The sequence below is a fragment of the Sinohyriopsis cumingii genome, chromosome 15, assembly GCF_028554795.1.
Source record: "Sinohyriopsis cumingii isolate HCF-2022 chromosome 15, ASM2855479v2, whole genome shotgun sequence".
Taxonomy (NCBI): Eukaryota; Metazoa; Mollusca; class Bivalvia; order Unionida; family Unionidae; genus Sinohyriopsis; species Sinohyriopsis cumingii.
In genome coordinates this window covers 106704704-106732520 of record NC_142975.1, presented here as the reverse complement: position 1 = coordinate 106732520, position 27817 = coordinate 106704704, and the positions used below count along the sequence as shown (strand labels likewise).

Here is a 27817-nt window from a genome sequence, read left to right as displayed (position 1 = left end):
AAAGTACTGTACATGTATATAGAAAATCCATAAATTCTACTATGGATCACATGTTAGAAAATGTATATATCATTCATATCACGTTAGAAATCACAAATAACTCCGATGTAAAAAGAAAAGATATATAAAACTTTAGTTCTCATTTGATCTATCCCTCTGTCGAACACGTGTCCCTAACAATTAAATGAGATATTCATGCTTGCCAGTGGTACGTGGCTTTATAGTTGTTTACATGCCACATGTACATGGCTTAGATTTTGGTCAGCTGGAGACGTTAACGTTTCGCTGAGGAAGCCAAGGGGATCAGGTTATTAAAAAGAAATGAAAACGTGAACAAATAAAAAGTTTTAAGAAACATAGTTGCAACAAAATATATAATATGGTTTAAAAAGATCAAAATTAGCGTTATATACCGCCTGTGGTAGTGATTGTAAGCGTTAACATTTTTCTTGCAAAGTTGAAACTTCGTGGCAAAATAAAGTGTTTGAATTACTTTGGAAAATGAAATAATCAATCAGCTTCCATTGCTTTTATTTAAGTTTGGTGCTGGCTTCATTTTATGAAAGTTGCTTTGTTTTTATTTAAGATTGTAGTTGGTTTGCTTTGATGAAGTATGTATGCGTTATTGAAATCACCATTAAATGCAAAGTTTTGAGGACCAAACAAATGATGGTTTGGTATTGTGGCGGTGACATCAAAAAAAATTTGTAGTAGAGCATTGACTGAGAGCTTGCTTAATATTTTTACAGAACAACCAGTGCTTCAAAGATAACAAGTTTTCTTTGAAGTTTCAGCAAAACTATTTTTTGGGTACAATAAAAATAAAACAACCAAAATAACCTTCACTTGGTTGATTGCAACCGTTCCTGTTTCTGTTTTTGGAGGTTAGTTGATTGTAGCAAATCTGGTGGCATGACTATCTCATTGTATCAGAGCTTCTACAGTACCCAGGCCAGGTGTCTTCATAATTGGATTACGATGAAACAACATGCAGTTATGACACATTTGTCAGTATAAATAAATGATTTGTTTATGTACCAATAGATAGCTCACAGTGCATTTTATATCCAAATTTATGACTTCCTTTCATGGTGCATTTGAATTTCTCCACTACAAACCCAAGACTGTATATACAGGTTTAAATAGCAAAAAAATATTGTTGCAAAAAAAAAATTTGCCAGATGGTACATATTTTCACCAATAACTAAATAAATCACAATTTGCAACACTGGCAAAGCCCAGTCCCATCCCTGAAGTTTAGTTGTTTATTTATAATTTGAGAAGGCTTATTTAAATTTTAATTGGAGTTACAATGGCGTATGATCTCCTGGCAGATTGCAACAACGAAGCATGGTATCAGAATTGTTACAGAAGAAAAGGAGTTAGACTTAGGTTATCTGTTAGATCCATTTTCTTTTCCCGCTTTTGATATTTATAGAATCAATCCACTTGGCGTTGCTGAATGCAAATACTCTGGGACAAAGAGACTTATCATTGACATGTCAACTCAGAAATCATTAGCATCATTGATCTTATTGATAGGGGAAAATGTTCTCTGACATATGTAAGGAATAATGACATCATTCAAATGTGTTGGACATGGTTCTTGGATGTGTAAAGCTGATAAAACATACATTTAAACTCATACCAGTGAAACTCTCTTAGTGGTGCCTTCAGGGTGTAAAACACAAAACAATATTTCTTTTTCACTTGTCTTGTTTTTAGATGTTTCACTTGTCTTGTTTTTAGATGCAGATCGAGTCCAAAATTATTCAATGATTTAGCTAACATTATTTGCTGGACTGCAAAGAAGAGCTATGGTATCAGTCATTTCTGTAATCTGTTAGATGATTATTTGGCAATAGATACCTCTGATGGATATGCTGACCACACCATGGCACTTATCACTATAATGGTTGCTAATCTAGATATCTCACTTTCTCTCCATAAATAGTGGAGCCTTCTCATGTCCTTGAATATCTGGCATTTTTGTTGGACACTAATAGAATGGAAGCCCATTTGTCAAAGGAAACAATAGGCAGGATTATAGCTTTTATTCAACAGCTTTAACAACAGGAAAAGTCTAAAAGGGAGAACTCTTGAACTTACTTGGCAATCTGAATTTTGCATCCTGGATTATTGTGCATGGAAGAACTTTTCTTTCCTGACTTTTGTTATTGTCTAAGTCAGACAAAGAGCTAGATCATCATGTGACATTTCCTTCTTCTTTATGAATGAACTTACATTTGCTTCTTAATTTGAAATTTGTACTGATGCATCTTCCATTCATGGCTTTGTTGCCGACTTTCAAAGGAAATGGTTTGCAGGTAGATGGCCTGTTGGTATTTCCATTCATGAAAAAGATTCATCTATTTGTGTTATTTTAATTATACCCAATTTTTGTTGCCGCTATGCTTTGGAGGTCATAATTGTACTTCCTGAAAAATTATCTTTAACTGTGACAATCTGGCAACAGTTGGTAAAATTAGCAGGGGCTACTCAAAAAGCCTGCTTATTATGAGACTTGTATCGACATTTTTCCAGGTCCCTGTTTGCTTCCAGTACAGGCTGATGAGATCTGCTCCATGAAAGTGAAATAAAGAATCAGCAATTTTACTTTTATACCTGGCAAGTATCGGACAGTCACAATATAATTGTTAGTCATAGAACATAGTGTAAGTCTCTACACGAGTCTCGTGATAAGTGTGTTTTTTGAGTAACCCTTGTAAATTATAATATTTGTTATTATAAAATAATTTTAAAAAAATTAATACTAGATAAACCCACGTCAGATTTGCAATGGAAAAATAACAATTATTTGATATGTGGTGTTTAGGCAATACCTTACTTGTTGTGCAAAAAGTGTAAACTTTGGAAAATGCTGCTCACACAGTCGATGATTATTCCTTGGCTCACAAAGTTTCGTTTCTCAATAAGTCCTTTGGCACAACATTTATAAATCATACATCTAATAAGACTAATAAGATGTCCTTATCTGTTTATATGTGCACATGGAGATAAGGCTGTGATTAATCCACTTGTAAATAACATGCTTTGTTTAGATAAAAAAGTTGATTGTATTGAGTGTGAAATCCCAGTTTACCAGAGCATGGCACAAAGGGCTGTCAAAAATTATGTTGTTCAGGAAATGATTCCCTTAGCTGGCACATTTATTAGTCAGTTTTTATGAGGTCAACTTTGCTTCTGGTATTGATTGATTAATAAGTATTAATCACAGTGGTCCTCTTTTTACTAATCATTCTCTATATTCTAATCAAGGTGACAAACAAAAATCACTCGTTGTCAAACAGGAATCTTCTGCCTATAACCCTGAAAATGAAGGGAAAGATTTAGTCAAAGTTTGAAGACCATGATTTGGTATGTTATGTGTTTAGCCTCTTTTAAACAGTAACAAGAAAAATTTGCGACAACAAGCTTTGTAAAATTTTATAAATAATTTATTTCCCTAGAAAAGCAAGGTAAAAGTAAGAAAAAGAACTTACACGTTTACAAATCAAATCCAAAATTAATCCAAGAATATTAAAAGATAGAAGTCCTAGTAATAAAATGTCCTAATGAAACTGATTTCAAATCCCGATAAAATCCAAAATGGAAGGCGATGATATATGATGTGGTACCTTTGCTGGTAATAAATTGGGCAGAGGAAATTATTGATGCAGATTGAAAATATTACCCGCTGTCTGAAAGCTCAAAGGATCAGATTGATTTCTCCCAAACGAATTTCAAAATACTTTTCTTTTACATACAATATTCTGTTTCATTTATTAACAAAATATGAACCCTCATCTCATTTATATCAATACAACAGCTTTGATAACTGTGCCTGAATGAAGGGAAGTGCTGTAATGAATTATTATTTACCAATGTCAGCAATATTTTAAACATTATTTTGTTGCACCTGTAATAATAATAGTGATTGACTTATGTAGTAATCTGTTACAAATCTTTTAGCACCCCCATTTGGTAACAATACATGTAGTTGAAGTCACCCATTAGTCATTGTTGCCAGTCAGACTTTTTGTACTAAAATAAGCATAAAATATTGCTTGTATGTGACAATGATGCATATAATAAAAAATGTACAATGTATCCATACATTTGCTGATAATTTAATATTGTTAAATCTAAAAACAAATATGAAAACAAAAAACAGATCATTGGATGCATGTGTGGAGGTGTAACTAGACCCCTAGTCCTTCAGGTTGAAATTTATTAAAGTTTGTCTATCTCCTTTCTTTATCCATTCCAGATTGCCAAACCACAAAGCCCATTGTTCATTAATGTTTTTGTGTCTCCTTCATCCATTCCAGATTCCCCAACTCTGAACCCTTTCACATCACCAGTGAAAGTGATTCAAGGTAAATCACTGGAGATAGGGTGTACTGCAGATGGCAACCCATCTCCCCAGCTGACATGGAACCCTGCTGGTGAGGATAATGTGAACAGGTCCAGGCTTTACTATGCTGCTATATCCAGAGACAAGGCAGTTGTCCACACATGTACAGCCAGAAACACCATGGTACCCACTACTGGTAGTCCACAGACAGGGTCAGATTTCAGGCAGCTTCTGATTGATGTTCTCTGTAAGTGGAATGGTATTTAATCCATGGTGTTCTCAGAAAGTTTATTTGAAAAATATTTTAAAAGCTTGGAAAATATGTTAGTTAAGGATGATTACTTGTTAAATAATTAAGTACTAATAGACTTATTTCACATCTATATACAGTAATATAGTTTTTGTTCTTAAATGTAAAATGCGAGTTAGATATTGTTTTCATGTACATTACAAAACCATTACAAATGTTGTCTTTTAAATCTTGGTACAAACATTGCTTAACAGCTTGAATCATTTTCTTTCCTTTTACTCCATATGGCCCTTGTACTTTTTGAAACATCACATGCAGTTCTATCAGTTTCTAAAATTAGCCAGCAGCCCACTTTGGACAAGGTGAACCTGCACACTGCCACTGTGGCAATCAGTGATCTTTTCTGTTATTGTTCTTACTAAAAACCATGTACCAGCCTGGGATGGTCCTTTTGAATGTCTCCACTCCAAATGCATGATTGTACTTACAAATTAAAGAGCCAAAAAGGTTGTCACCCAAAAAATCGCCAGATGATATATTTTGTCGCCAGTAAGAAAAAAAAATTGCAATTTACAACATTGGCAAAGCCCAGGATGATCCCTGACCAGGCGCTAAATTTGTGAGTTTGAATATAGATGTGCATTCCAATATTTTGTTACAGTGGTGCTAAAGCCTGCAGACTGTATAAATCATGTAATCAAATTAGATGAATCTTTCTAGAACAATATAATACACAAATTGCTTGAATTTCACCACCAATATATATATCCTGAATATTTCAGATGAAAATTCCAAGGGAACTGCCACCGGTTAAATAATGTTGTTGAAGTATTCTTATGTGTGATTCGTGTTTTAACATATAAATAGGGAGGGATGTATGTAGTAAAGTGACTGTTATATTTTGTTTAGTGCATAAAATTACACTCTGCTTAGTTGATGCATGTAGAATCTATAAATTTTGCACATAAATTCCATATATTTCAGCAAGATCAGTGTTTGTATTTTTTTATTTTTTTTTTGTATTATGCAATAGTGATTTTATTACCCTTTTCTGATTCTGATGTGTCAATCGGTAACAAAGTTAAGACAAGAGGAGAGAACACTTATTTGTTTATTTCAATGTCAGTTTTATAAACAAATAATTTTTTATGTCATGTTAGAAGATATTGGAATCTATTATGTTAATTAGAGTTATGGTGTTGAATAGAACAGTTGATTATATTTATACTTCGTGCATAATCGATTTCATTAATTAAAAGATGTATACAATTACATTTTGTTGGGAAGCATACTTGTATGAATGTATTGATGGAAACAGCAATACAAAAACTGTTGTGCCTAATGATGACAGCCACCCTTAAAATGATACACATTTTACACACAAAGACTAACTGAAAAGGAAACAAAGTAGATATAAATGAATGTTATTGGTTTCAACACATTCATTTGGGACACACACACACACAGTCTTGTATTTGGTGGATATTGAGGACTCGGGTATGGAACTGCGTACCGAGGACATTAGTTCTGGCTATCTTAGAGCAAAAAGAAATACTGTTTCTGGCAGTAAATAATAGCAAATGGTGATGTGTCAAGGAGGGAACTGTATAATCAAATCTAAGGAATATGAAATTTAGCAATGCAAGTGAGGATGCACACATTTACACAAATATTCTGTATAATCCATGCAAACTTAGGACACACATAACATATTGACCACAGCATGGAAACTGTATACAATGTGTTTTTTTAATCTGAGAAATATCTTTAACCATTTCCAGAATGAAAGGCCGATCACGTTATGATTACGATCCCTTCTCTAATTAAGGCGACATTCTTGAATTGTTCCTTCATACAACAGTGTGGTAGGCTGGTGATTCCATACTGTTCATAGATGTGTTTAGAAGAAAGCAGATTGCTGGGATTGTTAATATGATCATGTATCAAAATATGTATTGTTATATTGTAAGTGTGCATACATTGATAATATCAAGACATGAACCTATTCTACTAAATCTTCAACCATCATACAATTCATGAATTCTGAAATTGAATTTCTGTGTTGGTATCATAACACAATTTGATTTAATTGTTTCACAATAGTTAATATGTATGAAGACCATACGTATAACAAAACAACATGCATATTTACATTGGACATCACTGTACCGAATATGTAACATCAAAATACTAAATGCATGCAAACAATAACATCAATATTGGTTTATGGTCACATTGACACAGTATTCACCAAGTACTTCAGATGATGTCTAGATTATTCATAAATGAAATAGGTGGGAATCTGACAATAGTGAATTTGAAAATCTTAATGTTGAAGAACATTAAAGACAATTGTGTAATTCAGAAATAAAAAAGTAGTATCTTTAATGCAAGAAATTCTTCTTGGGACTATCGCAGCAGCAGAGAGGGTGAACAGACCATAGAATTCCGACAAAACAAATAAAACAAACAAATAAATCATCTCGTAGAAAGGTCAAGATTTTACAAATGAACTTTCCTTGAGATGTTTATTTTTGCAATGACCGATTGTACTAATAAAACCTCAGTTCGAAATAGTAGCTGAAAAAATAAAGTACTCTACGTGTTTATTTATTTCTTGTTTATTTTTTTGACGACCAACGTTGGTAGGTACCCTCTCTGCTGCTCCTCTTCTGCTGATATTAATTAAATTATTATGTTATAATAAAATGGTACATCCAGAATCTCATACTGCAAGAACAGCACGAGAACGATTAGAAACAATTAAAAAATTTCTTCCTGTCAGAGACTCATTTAGAAAAAATCTGCAAGCGCAGCAAGAAGCAAAAGTTGAGTTTGAAGAAGACACTAAAAAACTGTTTAAGCCCGTCACTGCGGCTACTGAACAAGTTGCAACTGTCATCAAAGAAGATCTTCTTCCGGTATCAAAACAAACTGCGGCGCAGGCTGAAAAAATAGCAAGAAGAACTAAACAGGCAAAGAAGATTTTACGAGACCTTCCAACTGACATAGCCGCAGCTCAGCCTCCACCTGTTGGTGAGGAAATACTTGAAGGTATTGGAGAACTTCGTACTGAAGTCGCCGATGTGAGAAAAAAACTTGCATCTGGACCCAAATCAGTAGAAGAAAGCTTAAAATTAATTGCAAGATTTAACGAAGGAGTTGTTGAGGAAATTAGAAAAACTGAAAGAGAGAATTTACCTGAGATGATATTAGATAATATATCTAATAAATCTAGTATTTTAAAACCCGGTCATGAAAAAACAAATGATGATAATTTCATTAAATGGATATATCGCGTATATTACAATAAAAAACAAGCTAGAGGTCAAGAATTTAAAAGACTTAAAGAAGAAGTAAAAAGACTTTATAGAGAGAGACGGGAACAACCAGAACAAGGAGAGTCCTCCCAGTATCAGCTTCCTCCACCTCTGCAACAAATAGAACAACAGCAATCTTCTTCGCCACAGCAAAGGTTGAAGTCGGAAATTAAAAGGACTAAAGAACTAATTAAATTACTCCCCTCGAAGAAAATTTCTTCGCCTTTACATAAAATTTCTGCACCGGATGTAACATTTACACCGACAGGTTCACCACATGGATTTCGAGAAGGTGACTCACCCCCAGCCACCACTGAAGTACTTACTCCGGTAATGCAACCACCAGTATTTAAAACACCTCAAGATGAACCTAAAACAGGACATGGTTTATGTCCTGATAATATCATCAATGACGTATCACGGTTAGAAGTTCTCATAGGAGGAAAACGTGCTGGAAATAATTCACCAGAAATAACCAATGAAGCAGCTGATATTTGTCGGCGACTATTTCAAGGTGGTATCATGGATATTGGCGTTTACCGAGAACTTATTGATGAGCTCGTTGATGACTAGTTGTTAGATAAATGGTAAATAAAATAAGATGATTGTGCATGATAATCATCGTAAACCCACACAGGTTAGAGCGGTAAACTCACGATTACCAATCTATAGTGTTATTTACGGAAATGGACTTGGTGATGGCATTCGGGGATTATTCACGAGGATAGCTCCAAAAGTAGCACCTGTTGCAAAACAATTATCGATGAAGGCTATTGATATTGTTCGTGATAAAGCTCCTGGTGCAATTGTCAATGTTGCTGGTAAGGCGTTCTCGGCGATCAAAGAAAGACTAGCACGATTATTGCGACGAAAACAACAACCACCGGTGAAACTGGCAAGTACTGAGGTGATGCCCGCAGACGTAAGTAAAATAATAAATCAGGCTGCAAATCAAAAACTAGCGGCGATATCTGAAGAAGCAGAAAAAAATATAACAGCAAATTTAATAGCAGGAAGTGGTCTTCGTCGACGATGATCATCATTTGGAAAAATGGTAACTATAATAAAAATGTTCAGGCGCGAATCAGACCCAGCATTTGATATGGAGGCACCTGTCCTTAAGTACGAGTCGGTACGTGATTATCAATTTTATTCTTATGACGCAAGACTACCAAATCAGCGGGGGAGAATCGAATTACAGGTTCATGATACAAGTAGATATTTCTTGCCCGCTGAAGCGTTTATTGAAGTAGAAGGTAGACTTGTAACGAATGTTGTAGCTAATACGGCATATGCTGCTAATTTGCGTGTTGGTTTTGTCAACAATGGGATCATGGCATTATTTAGTGGCGCCACATACATGATTGATGGAAAAAATATTGAATCAGTTCAGAATGATGTCGACGTTGCTACAACAATAATTGGTCTGGCGAGATATTCTGACAACTTTACAAGATCGGCTGGTCCAACAATGATGTTTGCCAAGGATATTACTGACAACGCTGATCATGTTCAGTATACCAAAGTACTGGTAACACGAGCTACTTCAGTTGATCCACAAACGGCTGATTTTGAGCACGCAGACAGACCAGGTGCTGATTATGATATTATAAAAAGCGTTAATGCGACTTACAACCTGGGATTTGCAGCACGTAGAAATATGTTGCTGGGAAATGATAGAAATTTTTCGTGTGCAATTCCATTATCTCACATCTTTGGATTTTGCAGAAATGTTAGAAAAGTCATCTTTGGAGCTAAACACACAATTGTGCTCGTAAGAAAAGGTGATGATAATGATGCAATCTGGCGAGGTGCTGGTGTTGCTGAGGGTAAAGTAAATATATCAAAACTTTCACTATGGATGCCAGTAATGACTCCATCTATTACTGAGGAACAAAAATTACTATCTTTTATGGATCAAGGCGGTAAATCATTGCTATCATGGTTAACAGTAACCACAGATGCTGCTCAAAGCAATATTAATGGTTTATTTACATGGCATATAGCATCACAACAGGGTGTTTCTGCACCACGACATATTTTTATTGCATTGCAAAATATTAACCGGATAAATGATCAAGAACAATCACATATGATATTTGATAACCTTGGAGTTAGTGAAGTATCCTTACGGATAAATGGACATCAAGAACCATCCGAGGATATACAACTAAATTATGCACAAAATCATGTAGCGCGCGCATATCATCGTTTAATGTCATTCATGGGACGTGATCAAAATATAGATACCGGGTTGCAAATATCACAACTAGATTTTACAGGTCTATATCCGATTTATTATTTTTCACCAGAACATCTTGATTTATCCAAACAATCTGTTGTTGATATACACTTTCGAGCTCATGTTACTGCCCCGCCAGGTGCTGGTGCCTTTTACAGAGCGATCGCGGTCATACTTAGCGACAAAGCCATGTTACTTGAAGGTGGCAGTGGTCGAATGAGGGTCGTTGATGCACCGGTGGAAAATCTTTAATCGTGTTATTTAGAAAAATATATTTTATATAAAAATGTCGTATAGTCATGTTAATGTTACTCTGACCCCAGGTCAGGTAAAAAAGCTTCAATCAAAAACCGCCAACAAATGCGGAACTAAAATATCACTAAAACGAGATCATATTAATGGTGGTCCAAACAAATTATCGTTGACAAATAATCAGATTAAACATTTCAATAAAGCCCTAGAATCAAAAACTGGAGTTCAATTCCATCTCTCCCCGAGCGCCATCAAAGACATGGTTAAAACGGGTGGTATATTCCCACTACTTGCGGCCATTCCGGCATTAATAGCTGCGGCTGCTCCAGCCGTAGCAAAAGCAGCCGCGTTAGGTGCTGTTGGAACAGCCGCTGGAATGGCACTAAAGAAGGCAACAGGGCGAGGATACAAAAAAAAGGGACGCGGTCTAAGATTACCGGGATCTCGTTGGGGGAGAGGCCTAAGGCTTCCAGGATCATTTCGTTAGACGTTCCAGCATCAAATTTTGATTTACTTGATGCTGCTAAAAAATTAAAAATATCTGCCTTTAGAGGTGTTTTTATGCGAGATCAATTACCGAAACAACCAAACAAACTAGAAACAGGTATTATTAATCTTGACAAACGTTCCGGACCCGGTACTCATTGGGTATCATACGCGGTTGATCCGCGTGGAATTGTTTATTTTGATTCGTACGGGTTAGCTCCACCTGTTGAATTTATCAAGTATGTCGCACCACTCCAAGCAACAACTAGAGGTTCCAAAGTTTGGTATTCAACGCTACCCACACAAACAATGACAGATCCGCCAATATGCGGCCGTGAAGTAATTAATGTACTCGACGCTATATCAAAATCATCCAGGCCGCCACATAAAGTCGTGCACGAGTATACAAGCAACCGATTTGTTGCGCGCAAGGCGTTTTAAACAACGGATCTTATTATAATGGTTGACATTTACGGAAGATCTTCTACTAGTAAGAAAATAAAATCCGACGTTGATCTGTCAAAGTATGCGACTAAAGATGACCTCGCTGATATTATGAACCTGGCTGGAGTTGACCCAGATGAAGTTGTTATTTTTCAAGATCGATATGGTAAACTAAAAACCAGCAATATCAAATGGAATGATATAGTCCGGCGAGTACTCGGTGCAGTTACGGATAATATTCCCGTGTTTACTGACGGTGGTAGAATCAGAGATTCAAGTATGTCACTTAAAACCATCAGAGATGAAATTGCAAAAAGTGTTGCTAATCGCGTGAGAAACACCGGTGACACGATGACAGGTGAACTTAGCATGAACGGGAACAAAATAGTAGCTGTAACAGCTCCAAAATCTGACAACGACGTCGCAAACAAACTATACGTCGACGACGTGGATGGAAAACTATCCACGCTACGGGCCGAGTATGACGTTCACGTAACCGGTTTTACAAGGCTTCGAAGAAATTTTCAAAAAACCGATGATGCCATAAATAAGTTCTTTGGAACTCCTTCCGTCATTGACATGAAACTCGTTGATATCAAAAGTAACCTAGACACGATCAAATGAACACAGCTAGACATCGTAGCGGGAATTCCTGAGATTATCAATAAAACCAATCTGATTAAAATTCCAGCTGAAATATCTCCCGGGCATATCACAAACATCGTATACACGGTATCATCGGGATTCGCAACATGGTCAAAACAGAATAATACTATCAAATATACCGCAACAAGCACTGGCGTGTACAGGCTGTCTGTGTTTAGTGCTGCAAAATTTGAAATATTTACAACGTTTCCATGGCGTCATTCCACCGACAGGCTTTCCGGGGTTGTATCTGTTATATTAAATATCGGATTCAAAGAAATATTTATCCTGGAAGCAGCTGATAGGACATTAACCGCAACATCCTTCTGGTGGTGTTTGGAATTTGTAGCTGAAACACCTCAATTGGTTACTGTATAAAAATATATATGGACAGTGCACAATACAGATACAATCAAGCGCGTGAATGGCAGGCTGCGCTAAAAGATCAAGTTGATCAATATACAGTAAAAGTAAAAAAATATCGACGACGATTGGTTATCGTTGATGTGATTGTTTATTCAGTATCCGCTGTTGTTGCTGGAACCGGTGTAATATTATCAGCGTTGACAACGATGGCACCAGTAGCTGTAACTATCTGTATTTCAGCAGCAACAACTATTGCAGGTGTGCTTGGTATCATCACAAAAAAAATATGTACTTGTACGAACGAAAAATTATCCGATTACAAAATAAAATTACATACAGCGACGGTAGCATACTCGAAATTATCCTCGTTGTTATCAGCGAGTCTCAGTGATGGAATTATATCTGATTTCGAATTTTCAATGATAACCAAAATATACGACGAAGGTATCGGTATTAAAGATACAAGTATCAATAATGACAGAATTACTCCAGCAGATCGTGACCAACACAACTCCGCCAAAGATAACGATGATCTCGGTAAGTTCAACTAATCCTGAATTTAGTATTAATTTTCCTACTGCAATTCCAGTAAAAGAAATAGCACTAGCACAATTACGAGTATATTACAGCTGGCCAAATATCAGATCAAAATCATTTAATGGTACACCAGCAAATAATTCGCTCGTATTTACTAACAAGAACAAACCCGATGGAACACCTGACTGGGTTGTTGTTGGAATACCAACCGGCAGTTACGAGATTGAAGAGATCAGTGAGGAATTTGCGCGTAGAATAAAATCAATAACGGGAAAAGAATCAAAAATATCAATTAATGTTCATGAACCCACCCTGTCCTCGACGGTTGAAATAAACTCGCCTGATTATGCCGTTGATATTTATCAATCTTCAATCAGATCCGTACTAGGTTGGCCGGATGTTCCCCCGGTGCATGAAGGACCACCAGAACCGAAGTTAGATGAATTTCTTACGAACGTGAGTAATTATGCAAGCGGATTAAATTATCTCGATGGAAACCCCGCTCATGAGCACGTTGGTAGAATTATTTTTAATTATTCAATTAGTAGAAAAATAATTACCAAAGAAGTAATTGAATCAATAAGTAAAAAATTTAAGGATGAATATCAGGCTCGATTTAAAATTTTACAGAATTTATTTTCTAGTATTACACAATTTTACAGCGATGATGTAAAACAACAAATCATTGAGTCAATACAACATTTAAATAAGGTTATATCAGATTTTCATGTTGCTAATGCAACAATTATTAGTTATTCGGTCAGAATAGTTGAATTTAATGGTAAAAAAACAGGTTCATGGTTAGATGATTCTTTTGATGATTTATTTACCAATCATTACAAAAAAACCTCCGAGGAAGCATTAAAATTTACATTACCAGAATTTGACACAACTGACTTAAAAAAATCTCTCAATGATCTTATCAACGAAAACGTTCCTAAAATACTCGATGTATGGAGAAAACTGCCACCACCTTCAACCGTTCTCAGATATGATAATGATCCACATGGCGGCGGAAGACACGTATCTCCGGGGATCGTTAATATAACACCGCCGCGGTCAATCTGGTTTGTGACGTAATCGATGGCAGCTATCAAATAGATCTCGGAAGATCAAATCAAGCTCAACAAGGATACATCCTGTACACGTTCACACCACAAGTTCCCCCTGGAAATTTAATCGTGCAAGAACCAACTAATCCTGTGTATCTGCGGTGTCACAATAATATGTTAACGCGAATCAATTTTAAACTCACAGACCACCTTAATCGCTTGATTGACATACGTGAAGAAGAGCTTGTAATAAATCTGTATGTAAAGTCGTTTGACTTTTGTCCTAAGGATTTCTGTCTAAGGACTTCCGTCGTAAGACTTCCGTCGTAAGGATTTCTGTCTAAGGACTTTTGTCATAGATCTTCATGTAATGGAGGGTTTTTACACGCGAGGATTTCTTAACAGTTAGAAGAACATTTGTAACAGAGATCAGACTCAAATTCGATCAACTTAAAAAAATATTTTATTATTACTGGCACAAATTTGTGTTTGGTACAAATTAATCGGCCCAGGCAACTAAAAAAGCTAGTCGATGAAAGTAAAAATTAAAATTTCTATCACAAAAAAAAATAGGATTTATTAATTTTCCTGATTTTTACTGAAATTGTACAAATTACTTGATTTTGACTACCAACTACCCCGTCAGAAACATAAAAATGCACGAATTACTTGATTTTGACTACCAACTACCCCGTCAGAAACATAAAAATGCACGAATTACTTGATTTTGACTACCAACTACCCCGTCAGAATCAAGAAAGTTCTAACCTTGTCAAATTGTTCCTAATAAATTTTATTTATTATAAATTAATTTTATTTATTAATAATATTATTTTTACTGAGATTTTTATTTTTTTTTTTACTAAAATACAACGAAATTGCTCAATTTTCCTGATTTTGACTACCAACTACCCCGTCAGAAATCAAGTAATTCGTGCATTTTTCTTTGATTTTGACTACCAACTACCTCGTCAGAATCAAGTAATTCGTGCATTTTTCTTGATTTTAGTAAAAAAAAAATTAATTAATTCAGTAAATAAATAAATTAATTCAGAAATAAATAATTTGTAAAATTAAGAAATTTGTACAATTTTATGTTTTTGATGGGGTAAATGGTAGTCAAATTAAGAAATTTGTACAATTTTATGTTTTTGATGGGGTAAATGGTAGTCAAATTAAGAAATTTGTACAATTTTATGCTTTTGATGGGGTAAATGATAGTCAAAATTAAGAAATTTGTACAAATTTGTTAAATTTCAGTAAAAAAAAAAAATTACTAACCCATCAAATTCAGAAATAATATTTCTGATCAAAGATCTCAGTCATCTTCAAAATTACTACTCTGGATCATTTCACCAGTAACGAGGTTACTTTGGATCGTTTCACCAGTAACGAAGTTACCTTCTGACATTATTTTTCTTAATAGTCTTATGCGAGTACTAATCGTTTTCTTTGCCTCATACTCGTGGGATAATAACGATTTAATTCTTTCTACGGCGGTAGAAAGAGGAACGAACTCCTTCACATGATCATCTTCTACGGTAGCTAGCGACTGAAACATTGCCGATTGAATCCGTTTCATGAGCCTGTATTCAGATGATAGTGTGTGTGTCCCCATGGTTTTACGTTCTTGTAAAATCTCAAATTCAGAAACTATTTTTTCAGGATTAAGTTCATCAGATATATTAATTCCATCTTTTTTCAATTTTTTAATAGCGACAATTACATCATTGATATTTTCATGGTTCATTATATAATATATAAATCTTTAAAATAAAAAAAAATATCCCAGAACCCCTTCGAGTTCGTCGGGATGTTTCAAGGACAGCACAAACATATAACTTAATTAAGGTACGCTCAGCAAAAACTCACCCATAATAATTAATCCAGTGGGTGATACGAAAAATAGGTATCAACCACAAGCCAATATTGTGGTTGGGAATTTGCTGAGCGGGGGGGTTTTTGCGGTTCCCCCCACTATTATAAAAATCGCAATTATGCGTACACCACCGACAAATTGTCAGCCATGGGGGTTTGATCCTGGACCGCGAGCGTCACAGTCCAATACCATACTGATCGAGCTATCAAACATTGTTACGAACATATGTTTCGGAAGTTAATATATAGCTAGCTATATAGCTAAGGAACCAATATTTACACTAAACAGCGGTTTCTGAATAAATACAGTTTCTGTATTTAACAGTTTCTGTATTTATAACAGCGGTTTCTGAATAATAACAGTTTCTGTATTTGTAGCGGTTTCTGAATAATAACAGTTTCTGTATTTCAAGATTATACGCAACACTGGCAAAGTCAGTGTCGACAAAGTCACGGACGCTACAATGAACGACAAACGAGTGGCAACTATCATTAACTACATCGCTGAATACGAGGGCAATCAAAAATATTTCTTCAGAGTAAAATTTATTGTATTAACAGAAACAGATAGTTGGATTATCCGTGACAAATATGATCCTGTCCTTGGTAATAATAAAACTATCATATTAAGTAAAAATTCCAGACCGGGTCTACTGACAGGTATTGACAAACCGTATTATGAGCGAGCATATCCTGTAACAGCGGTTATTTATGGAATCTATGAGATAAATAAAAAACCTAACGTTGATAAACTAGCGCCGATGAAATTTTCAAGGTTAAATTGTGTAGCCGAACGAGTAATAGAACACTTTACAAACGCGATGCGTGGAAATGGATTAACTGATTTAAGGCGTGAAAAAATAAACTCGTGGGCTGATTCAGTTAAGGATACCGGTGCTACAATAAAAGATGTTGCTGAGTTAGGAAAAATATTAAAATTTCCAATAACTGTGGCGACAATAACGGGAGAAGTACTGTACCATTCGAAATATAAATCGAAGGGAGCTCCAATAAATATTATCGATCATAACGCGCACGCATGGACTAACGCAGTAACAATATTTCCACGTGATCGAACTGTTAGATTTTACTCCCCAGATAATTCTGGGGCAGATAGTATGTTTGATTTTATCAACGAAATAAGTAAAACCGATCCTGTATCGGTATGGTTATTTAAAAGTAATGAGGAGGGTGAATTTGATCAGTTTGTCAAACCGAACGGTGAAATATATCGCACAGAATCCCTCCATGACGAGATGAAAAATCTTGCGACGTTTTTACAGTGCAAGCACGCGGAAAATACTGACAAATTACTAACTAATTGTTTTACCGTTCCATCTGTTGCAGCTCATTTCGCCAGAGAACGAAATTCATGGAAACCAACACGATTTGATTTACTCGAGGACGTACGCGCAAGTTGCGTCGAATATGGACATGGCGGATTATGGAATACCAAATACAATTACAATGATGTTATTTCGGTTGATATGGTTGCATGTTATCCAGGAAGTTTTCTGGGATACGGAGATTGTTCTACGTACTTTGAAAGATTTGGTCACCCTACAAACGAGATGACGCGAGTGGCAATTAATGGACCATTACCTGATTTTGATCTGACTGGATTCGCCTGTATTGCATCGTTCGAGTTTAACGAAAATCTTCACAAGATTTGTTATGTTTGGTTTGGTAGACATTTTTGTGAAAAACGTTGGGCACCTGTAGTTTTGTTGCGATATATGCTAGATTGTGCGATACTGACATCGTTGGTGGTCAGTGAGGCAATTATATCATATCATGCACAGACCAAAGTTTGGTTGCCCATGTCAGATTCTGAAGTTATTAGCGAGTTTAAGGAAAAATATCCTGATATTTCCGAAGATGATATTCCTAATAAACTCAAAACCGCAAAAGATCTCGGTAGAAAAATTATAGGTAAATTTACTCAAGGTGGTGCATATGATTATAAAAGACATCACGCACGATTAATTTTAGATGATGCCGAGTACGATTTTGTAATCGCTGATACAACGGCGAAAAATACGTTTGTAAATCGAGAAAGTGTTTATTTATCCGACGGAACAAAATTAGGTACGATCGTTAGTTACATAAATGACGTATCCCCGCAATATACTCATCTGAGATCTTCCATGTTGGCTTATGTTTCTATAAATTTATTATCGATGATTAATAGATTTCCTGAGACCGCAGTCAGAGTCGCAACAGATTCGTTTTATATTTCAAGTAAATATTTAGAACCTGTTATGAAATTTACAAGTAATGATGAACGATGGGGTTCGTGGAGAATAAAAAAGGAACTATTACACAATTATGTAGAATCAGCAGATGTTCCAATGAGAGATTTTTATCGTAAGGGTAATAAAATATCAGAAATGTCGAAAGCACCATCGTTGAGTGATCCAATAACCAGATATAAGACAGTATATCTCAATGGACCTGGTGGATGCGGCAAAACAACTCGAACGATTAATGTTTTTAGAAATTCAGATATAATCGTGCTGACACCCACACATAGACTCGCACGTGAGATGAAACAGCGGCAAGTACAATCGTGTACGTATCATAGTTTCTTCCGATGGCGCGGAGATACATGGACTCCTGAACGGATGGGAGAAAAATATATACCTAAAATAATTATTTGGGATGAGATATGCACGGTGTCATTGGATACATTAAAAATGTTTCTTGATTGGTTGTTGACGAAAAATACCGCCATAATAATGTGTGGCGATCATGGTCAACCGCCGCCTTTTGTTGGACCATCTCCACATGATTGGTTAAAAAATTTCGTTGATTATTACGAAGAAATAGATGATGATCATAGAGCTCTTGATGCAAATTTGAAGGAGTTTAAAAAATTAATCAGATTACAATCAAACAAAATTCAGTGTGAAATAATACGTGGAGTGATCTCAGAGACATCAATGAGTGATTTTTTGAACTCATGGAGACCCAACGATTTGATCGTAGCAAGTAGAAAAATAATCAGAGACGCTTTACAACAACAGTTATTTCAACTACATAAAGAAAAATATTCAGAACTACCCGTACCGTTGTGTTATAGACCATCAGATACACGAAAACAGAATATTAATGTTGATATTCCAGGACCCTTGACAGAGTCAAGGAAATAGAATCTCGTATTAAATGATATTGTCGCCGTTGATATCAGTGTGGTCGAAGATGCATTACGCGCTGACAAATCTCCATGGGTGTTGGGATACGCCATGACAATCCACTCGTCTCAGGGATTAACTATTTCTGATACACGAGTCTGGATTGTAGACGATCGCATCGAGTGGTCAAATTTAGTTTATTTGGCGGTATCGAGGGTCAGAAATATATCTCAATTACGTAGAATTATAATTCCTGAAATCGTTAATAAATTTAACGTCATTGATGATGATATAATAAGAAAAAAATTAATCGGATACAAACAATCTGATAAAAAAAATAAACGTGACTTTGATCTTGATGTTGAATTTATTATTGAGTTAAAACAGCAGCAGAACAATCATTGCATCAGTTGTAATTGTATAATGTTATGGCGGTATTCGAGTAATGATTCAAGACAATTTACCATAGATAGAAAAGATAATAGTCGCGGTCATACACGAGAAAATACCATGTTAACCTGTCTTGAGTGTAATCGACGTCGGGGTGCAGGCACCCTGGCGCTAGTTAAGTGATCGAAATCACTGAAGTGATTTTGGCGGTAGTTGTGTATCCGCGGGAATTATTTGTAGTTGTTCACGTGTAAATCCACGTTGAGGAGCGGCCGAATCTAATCTGTAGATTGCGGGTCTGGAAACGCCTACGTTTCTCCCGGTGGATCTTGTCACGGTAGATATTTTGTGTGTGGTAACACTCCAAATAGGATCAGTCGCTCTCGCTTTACCACCTTCAAGTTCACCAGGCTCATATAAATATCTGACTGTGACATCACCTAATATTTTTTGTTTTCCAGCATCTTTTCATTGTGTTGGTATATTTTTTTTTGTGACCGCGCTAATGGGTTTCATGTTGGTTGTTCGTGTGATCTCATTATTTAATGCAGCTATCACGCCTGGTAATCTTGCCACCCATTCGCGAGATCTTTTATCCTGAATAAATTCCCTCGCGTATTGATATCCAAATAACCGTTCAGCAAGTGTTCGATTAAATCGCTCAACAATTGCCTGATCACGGTGAATTGCAGTATGACCTCGTCGTATTTTGGTATTATGTTGTTTCATCAACGATGATACTGGACCAAGAAATTCCTTACCAGGATCAACCTGTAGCAGCTGTGGCCATCGTAGACCACCTTGTGGTCCGAGTCCTCGTTGATAAATTCGTTCAAACGCATCGGCTACTTCAGATGATGTTTTTGCTGATAGCGGCTCTGCTTCTTTATATCTACTTGCAACATCAACTACGGTTAGCGCGTATTTGTACGTTTTTCCACGCACAGTATCATGCGGTAAAAACAGAATATCAGCTTGATGAACTTCATTAGGAACACTGACATCGAAATATGAGTACTGAATTTGTTTAGGACGTGGTAGATAAATTTGCCATATTGCCTGCCTGGACAACCACGCGCTAGCAGTAGAATGTTTAACCGCCGCTGCATCAGCGAGTTTACCAATTGCTGCCTTGCCTCTCCAGTATCCTCTTGGTGAATAATAAATTGATTCCATTATTAATTACCAGCCCCAATCGCTAATTTACCTTTCATCGAGGATCTTACTAACCAATTAGCTAATGATTCTCTAATATTTTTATTTTTTATAGAATTTAATGAATGAATTAATTTTACATCTGCAATATGCCTATCTTGTAGATTTTGACTTTTATAAGCTACATCATGAGCATGACAAGCTCGATCAATAGCGTTTACTGGTTCCTCGCCTGGTTTTGGTTGATCTTGATCATCGAGCCTGATATCAAGTCGAGTACCAGGACCGCAATAATTATATCCTGGTAGATGTTTTTCTCCACTATATTTAGCCCATGGAGCACCTGGAAACTTTGACATCAAATTAGCAATATCACCACCGCGCTTATTAGGTAAAAACGAAAATTTCTTTCTACCGCATATAGAACATTTTCCACCGTATGCTATTTTTTTATTTTTTGTTATAACCGTGGCTAAATCAGTAGTTGGAGTTTTAACTCTACAGCGTAAACAATATAAATTCATGTTATAATATATATGGATATAATTGATTTCTCAGCAACTCGGCAACGAGAGCCAGTTAAGCATCATCCTGCGCTACCGAACTCCATCAGAATGATTATCATAGGACCATCTGGATCGGGTAAGACGCAATTATTACTTAATCTGATAATGAGATGGTTGAAATGGGATAAATTATATTTAGTAGCACCATCCGTTGGTGATCAGCGATGTTATGATGTACTTAAAGATTTCAATGAAAACGCACGATTACTGGATGAGGATAATGATGTTATAGAGTTTATAACCGATATTGATGAAGCACCATCCGTAGATTCCATAGACGGATTTATTAATAATTTAGTTGTATACGACGATGTGATGCTAGATAAACAATCAAATCCAGCCAGAATATTTTCCCGAGGGAGACACAAAAATACAGACGTGATCTATGTTACTCAACGATATACACAAATTCCGAAGGTGATCAGAGACAACTGCAACATTTTAGTTGTGTTTAATGGCGTAGACACACACACGTTGCGAAATATTCATCAAACCTGGTGTGGTGGTGACATGGATATAATTAAATTCAAAAATTTCTTCTCACGAGCGCAAGCTACCCCGCATGGATTTATAACAATAAATTTACATGATCCAAGAACAAGATATCGTGTGGGTATTGATAAAATATTTGGGTAACAGGGGTGATGATAAAATTAAATTGAATTAAACAGATATCATTAATATAATGAACAACTGTGCGTGGCTGCGTCAAGGAACAACATATAAATGCAACAAAAGGTGCCGTGGAGAATATTGCAAGAAACATAAATATCTTATAAAGAAAAACCTTCATGCTGGTCCACGAAGTTGTGTTGGATGTAACAACGGCGTTAGAGGATTATATCAGATTTGTAAAAATTGCGGTGGAGATCGATATCGAAGTTTGATGAACTATTACAGAAAAAGAAAGAACATAAATCCAAAAATAGAAAAACCACCATCAGAACTTGAATATTACTTGAAACATAGAACAAATTCCGAAGATTCAGATGAAGATGAAACAGATGAGGAAAAACGACAGCGAGAACGCGTTGAAAAATATTCATCAAACTTGGTATGGTGGTAAATTAATAGCAGCAGAGAGGGTACCTACCAACGTTGGTCGTCAAAAAAATAAACAAGAAATAAATAAACACGTAGAGTACTTTATTTTTTCAGCTACTATTTCGAACTGAGGTTTTATTAGTACAATCGGTCATTGCAAAAATAAACATCTCAAGGAAAGTTCATTTGTAAAATCTTGACCTTTCTACGAGATGATTTATTTGTTTGTTTTATTTGTTTTGTCGGAATTCTATGGTCTGTTCACCCTCTCTGCTGCTATCGCTGACTCATTTAGTCATCATCATAGTTTTTCCCGGTTGCATATAACTTCTATAATCAGTTTTTGTGCAAAGAATTCTGGATAAATTTGTAAGAGAAATAAAGAAGTGGATTAAAATTAAACAAGTTTCAACATGTACATGTTATTAAAGAAATCTTTATTTCAGTAATGCTCTTATACTCAAAAGAAGCTATTTCCTTTTTCCAGATTCCCCAACTGTGAACCCTTTCACATCACCAGTGAAAGTGATGCAAGGTAAGCCACTGGAGATAGTGTGTAGTGCAGATGGCAATCCATCCCCCCAGCTGACATGGAACCCTGCTGGTGAGGACAACGTGAACAGGTCCAGGCTTTACTACTCTGCTATATCCAGAGTCAAGGCAGTTGTCCACACATGTACAGCCACAAACACCATGGTACCCACTACTGGTAGTCAACAGACAAGGTCAGATTCCAGGCAGCTTCTAATTGATGTTCTTTGTAAGTGGAATGGTATTTAATATATTGTGCTCTTGGAATGTTTATTTGAGAAATAGTTCAGAGCTTATATAATATGTTACTTAAAGATGATCACTTGTTAAATGTTGGGCATCTTTATACTGCTTAGGATAAATAGGAACAATATTTCAAATAGTAAGCCCAGATATCATATTACATACAGGATGGTGGTGCAGTTGTCCGCTATGTTAAAGTGAGGAAGTATTTTCACCAGATGTGGATTTGTTGCTGCAGTGTACTTGTATGGTGGCAGTTTTTGGATTCTTGTAATGTGGTGAATTTAGAATTCGATCATTGCAGATCATTTCTTTAGGAAAATACCTGGGGATTTGAGATGCGACATTTTCAACAGACTAATCTATGTTTATACTGACCTTGCCATCTTCAGACATGAACCCATTTCATGCTGGTGTCAAGATTTCATTCTTTCGGAACTCGCGATTGTGTCTCATGTCCTGTATGGAGCAGTATTTGAGTCAACGGCAGCAAGGTCCTTTTTCCTGGAGATAATGGGGCAAATGCTTCTTTCTTTGTGGATTCCATGGGCTGCAAGTTTAGTTATAGGAACTTTTCTTGTTGTACTTGAAGTTCATGCTGGCACGTAAGGGCTATGATGAGCAAAATGGTTCTAGTCATTCGTTTCGTATTGGAGCAGCCACAACTACACCTGCAGTTGGTAAGGAAGACCATCTACTTAAGACTTTAGGATGATGGTCTTTGTCATGTTATATGCGCTACATCAGAGTACACCCGATCCAACTTCTTTCTGCTCAGGAACAGTTGTGTATATTCATTTAGTATCATGCGATTTTTGACACCAGTCCTTCCAAATGAATTTCACATTCCAAACTGGCAGCGTCTTGGGGGCTCTCGTTTGATATATTTTTATATCAAATTCAATTTGGCATTTTTCCCCAATCAGATACTCATAAGCTGTACTAATAACATAAAGATTATATCCGTTAAATAAATTTGTTTTTTAGTTTTAAATAGGAAAAAATAAGAATATTGTCTTCATGATGGGATCAGCCTAGCTTTATTCCATGGATCAGGGATCAACCCAGAATACACTCTTGTGTGGGGATCAGCCTAGCACAGATTTTACTTGAGCAGAGATCAACCAAGCACTGAGTCTATGGAAGCTGGGATCAGCCCAGATTACACTTTAATGCTAGAATCAGCCTAGCACTAATTATCCTTGAGCTGGACTCAGCCCAGAATGCACAATAATGATGTAATCTATCTAGCATATATTTACTTGAAATGGGATCAGCCCAGAATACAAGCAGCCTAGCACTGATTGGAAATAATTATTTCATTCAGATTACCCCATGAGTAGCCACAACAGAGAGAGCCAAATATTTTAAAATATTTTAATTAAGTATTTATGTTATTTTAGTTATGAATTTGATGTTGTAGAATATTGGTAATAATGAAAAGTGGCATGTTTGAGAGAAAGGAAGAGAGTGAGTGAGAGAGAGATAGAGACTGAATGTATATACTCATATGTCCTATATTTCTTACAATGCAAGTAAGAAGTCTTTTCTTGTACAATTCAGTATTGTTTTGTTGTGCATACATGTTACTGGACTTGTTGCCAGTGCTGGTTATCAAGTAAAAATGGACCCATTTAATACATTCCATTACATTACATTATAAATATTTTTACATGTATTTGTTCTTATCTTTATTAGCAGTTGATTGTCACTGGGCTGTAGCAATATATTGTATTTCTTTTTGATGTATTATATAAATTCTTGTTAGAAATTATGTAAAGGTACAAGTGCAAATAACTGCTAATCCATTATTTACTTTATTCTTCATGTCATTGTATTTAAGAATGTTATTGTCATTGCTTAAAATTGAATGATAAAACAGTCGTCTGTGCATAGGATTCATTTATGTGAGACAGATAGAAAAATCTATGAATACATAAATAACAAGTAAGGCAAAATAATGTCTTCAAAACACAATTATTTTTTGGTACTTTCCAAACTAATTTTTTAGTACATGCTGTGAAAAAGCAGAAGTCCACTGACATTACAGAAGGTTGTAAAAATCAAAGAAGCTAGTAAATAAAAGGTACGATGGTCCAACATTAATGAGAATGCAGAGATTATTTTGTAATTGAATTAACTGTTACATATAGAGTCTCGATAGAAATTTGTATCATTTCTGAATTATTGCTACATCGAGTAGAATTTCTAAGTCAAGTACATTCATTGTAATTTAGTTGTGCAAAATGGGTCCAAAAAGCACAGCAGCTTCTCGAGACGGTGAGTAAATGGCAGACTTAGCTAACAGTTATAAAAAGTTAAATTTTGTAACAGCAATATGTATCTATCACAGGGTTCACTGTAGGCTTATTGATTGGGTTGCCACATAACTATCTGATGTAATGTTTTCATTGGCAAAATTTTGGTCCCCAAGTATAAAAAAACTGTTAGACATAGAAGAGAACACAATAACTAAAACATGATGTGTCCAGAATTTATGGAAAGATTTCTTGTGTTAAGAAAACATCTCTCTATAACAACTATAAATTTGATTAAAGTAGATCAATTGTAAATGATGAATGCTGGCTGATTGGATCATGACTGTTTGAGACCATTGCAGATTCTGTTCAAATATATGCTGATTCAGACCATGTGAAATATTAAAAGAAAAACAATGGAAACCTGATGTATACTAGTATTTATTAATGTGTACACATGCATAGTATAATAATGTAAAATGTTGATTTTCAGATCTTAAATTTACGTCAGGTAGTTAGTAGCAAATTCAAGCCAAAATCAAAACAAAATAGCTGTGAGCTATCATATTTAGATTTTTTTTCTAACCAAATATCTTTCCATTGTATCAAGAAAACATTTAATTAACTTTTCCTAAATCAGCCATTATCAAGCAGTGATCAATATAAATTGACCCAATGTATTTGATTTCTCATGCAAATCATGCTTCCTTCATGTTAAATTTGCCCAAAAGAAAATTTATGCAGAGCTATTGATGAGTAATGTTGAAGAAATGATTGATGTAAAACGTGTTTCTTCAGCAAGTAAAACAGGTTTCCATGTTTCCAGAATATCGATTGATCATCAACAGAATTGAATAATCTCGTGAATTGATAAAATGCTGATATTTTTATTCTGTATACACCATAACTACTATCACAAAAGTGTTCTAGCTTTATATCTCTAACAGTTTTCGAACTGTGATGTCTTCTGCCATTACTGTTTATTTTTATAAATACTATCAGAACTGCTTGAATGTGTAGTTTCCATTACTAAATTATAATTCCAGTACTTTAGTGGGGCCCTGAGTGGCCGAGTGGTTTAAAGCGTTATGGATCACTGCCATCTCATCTCTGTCTGCGCGGGTTCAAGTCTAGGATTTGGCCAATATGGGTATATGAGACAGCTTGCCAGTAGCTTCTCGTGGGTCAGTGGTTCTTCCTGGGGTTTTCCCAGATTCTTCCTCCACCATTAATACTGGCTGCCATGCATAGCCTATTGTGTGCTGAAAAATGGCGTTAAACCCCACAACAACAACAACCAGTACTTTAGTGGAACATTTGAGCCCTACATCACCTTCAGATCATGAAAGAGTGAACCATATCGATTCATTATAATTGTAATTTTACTTATGAATATTATATGATTTATATGCTGCAAGGTCAGAAGACCATTACAGTTAGAAAAATTGACAGCTGCTGTTGATAGGAAATTGGTTTAATTTTAAGCCCTGGCTATCTATTCCTGTGAAGTAACATACATACTTCCCCAGTGTTTATTCCATCACCACATACATCATTGACAACTATGTCAATGATGTATCTGGTTATCACATAAAAACCACAGGAGATGGGAAATGCCTGTATAATTCTATTTCTATACTACTGTTTGGCAATGAAGCCCTTGCAGCTCAACTTAGATATCTAAAGAGTACATAATATATTTAATCACCCAATTAGTAAAGAATTATACCTGGTATCCTGTGACTTAAATAAAGCATTTTTTTATGCTGGTATCAGTGGAGCTTTCTCCAACGCTTGGCATTTACTAGTCCTTAGTGATGTCATCATGCGCTCAATAAGACGCATACAGTAGTCCCCCTCTTGAACGGCCCCCCTGACCAGCGGCCACCCGCTCCTTACGACCAGAATCCGTTGGCACCGACGAGTTTGTGTTCAAAAGTACCCCTCGCGAAAGGCCACCCGGCTAACGCGACCAGCGGCCAGCATATTAGTGCAAAATCATAAAATTTACCCCTCACAAGCGGCCGCATTTTATTTGAATATGTATCCAGAACCAGTATTGTATTCATAACGTGTGTTAAGTAATCCGATTTCTGTTTCCCGATGTCAGGTTTTCGTTACTGAAAGAAGTGTTGAGTAAAGTACATTTACCACTAAGGTTAATTTACGCCTCACGAGAAGCCAAATTTATTCCATAAAAACCGAGAAAGACTCAAATTTTAATCCATACAAAAGGGTACGTACATGTAATCCAATTAGCCTTACTGCTGTGTTATCATAAGATGTCCGGTTTAGTCACTGATAATTGTTAAGAATACAATTATCGAACAGTAGAAACAGCTGAGAAGTGGCAGTATCGATGTACAATACCCAAGTCAGCAGGAAAATGGTTGAATAGCCTTTATGGCTTCCCTTAGTAAGATGTTGAGCTTGTTCACTTTGGTAATCAGTGGCTATTACTACTGACAATAATTGTCAAAATTACGAATTCTAGCGGCCGCGAGGTCAAATCTGCGTGATGTTAATGGTACATATCGAAGCCGTTTTGGCTTCTCTTCTAGTTTCAAGAAATGTATAAAAACAATAGGGTACCAGACTGCGACTAACGAATCACGGTACCTGGACGTTTCGCCCCATGGACGTTTCGGCCCAAGACATTTCGCCCCA

At 35.9% G+C, this 27817-nt stretch overlaps 1 protein-coding gene across 2 annotated transcripts in view; it reads left to right on the top strand.

Annotated features, from left to right (window-relative positions):
* Positions 1–27817, top strand: part of LOC149782430 (neural cell adhesion molecule 2-like) — a 189514-nt gene that overhangs the window by 67095 nt on the left and 94602 nt on the right. For both annotated transcript variants that reach the window (XM_089933829.1, XM_089933828.1), the window contains exons 5-6: positions 4332–4604; positions 22606–22878. In XM_089933829.1, coding sequence (XP_089789955.1) covers positions 4332–4604; positions 22606–22878 — 546 coding nt within the window. The remainder of the gene's footprint in view (positions 1–4331; positions 4605–22605; positions 22879–27817) is intronic.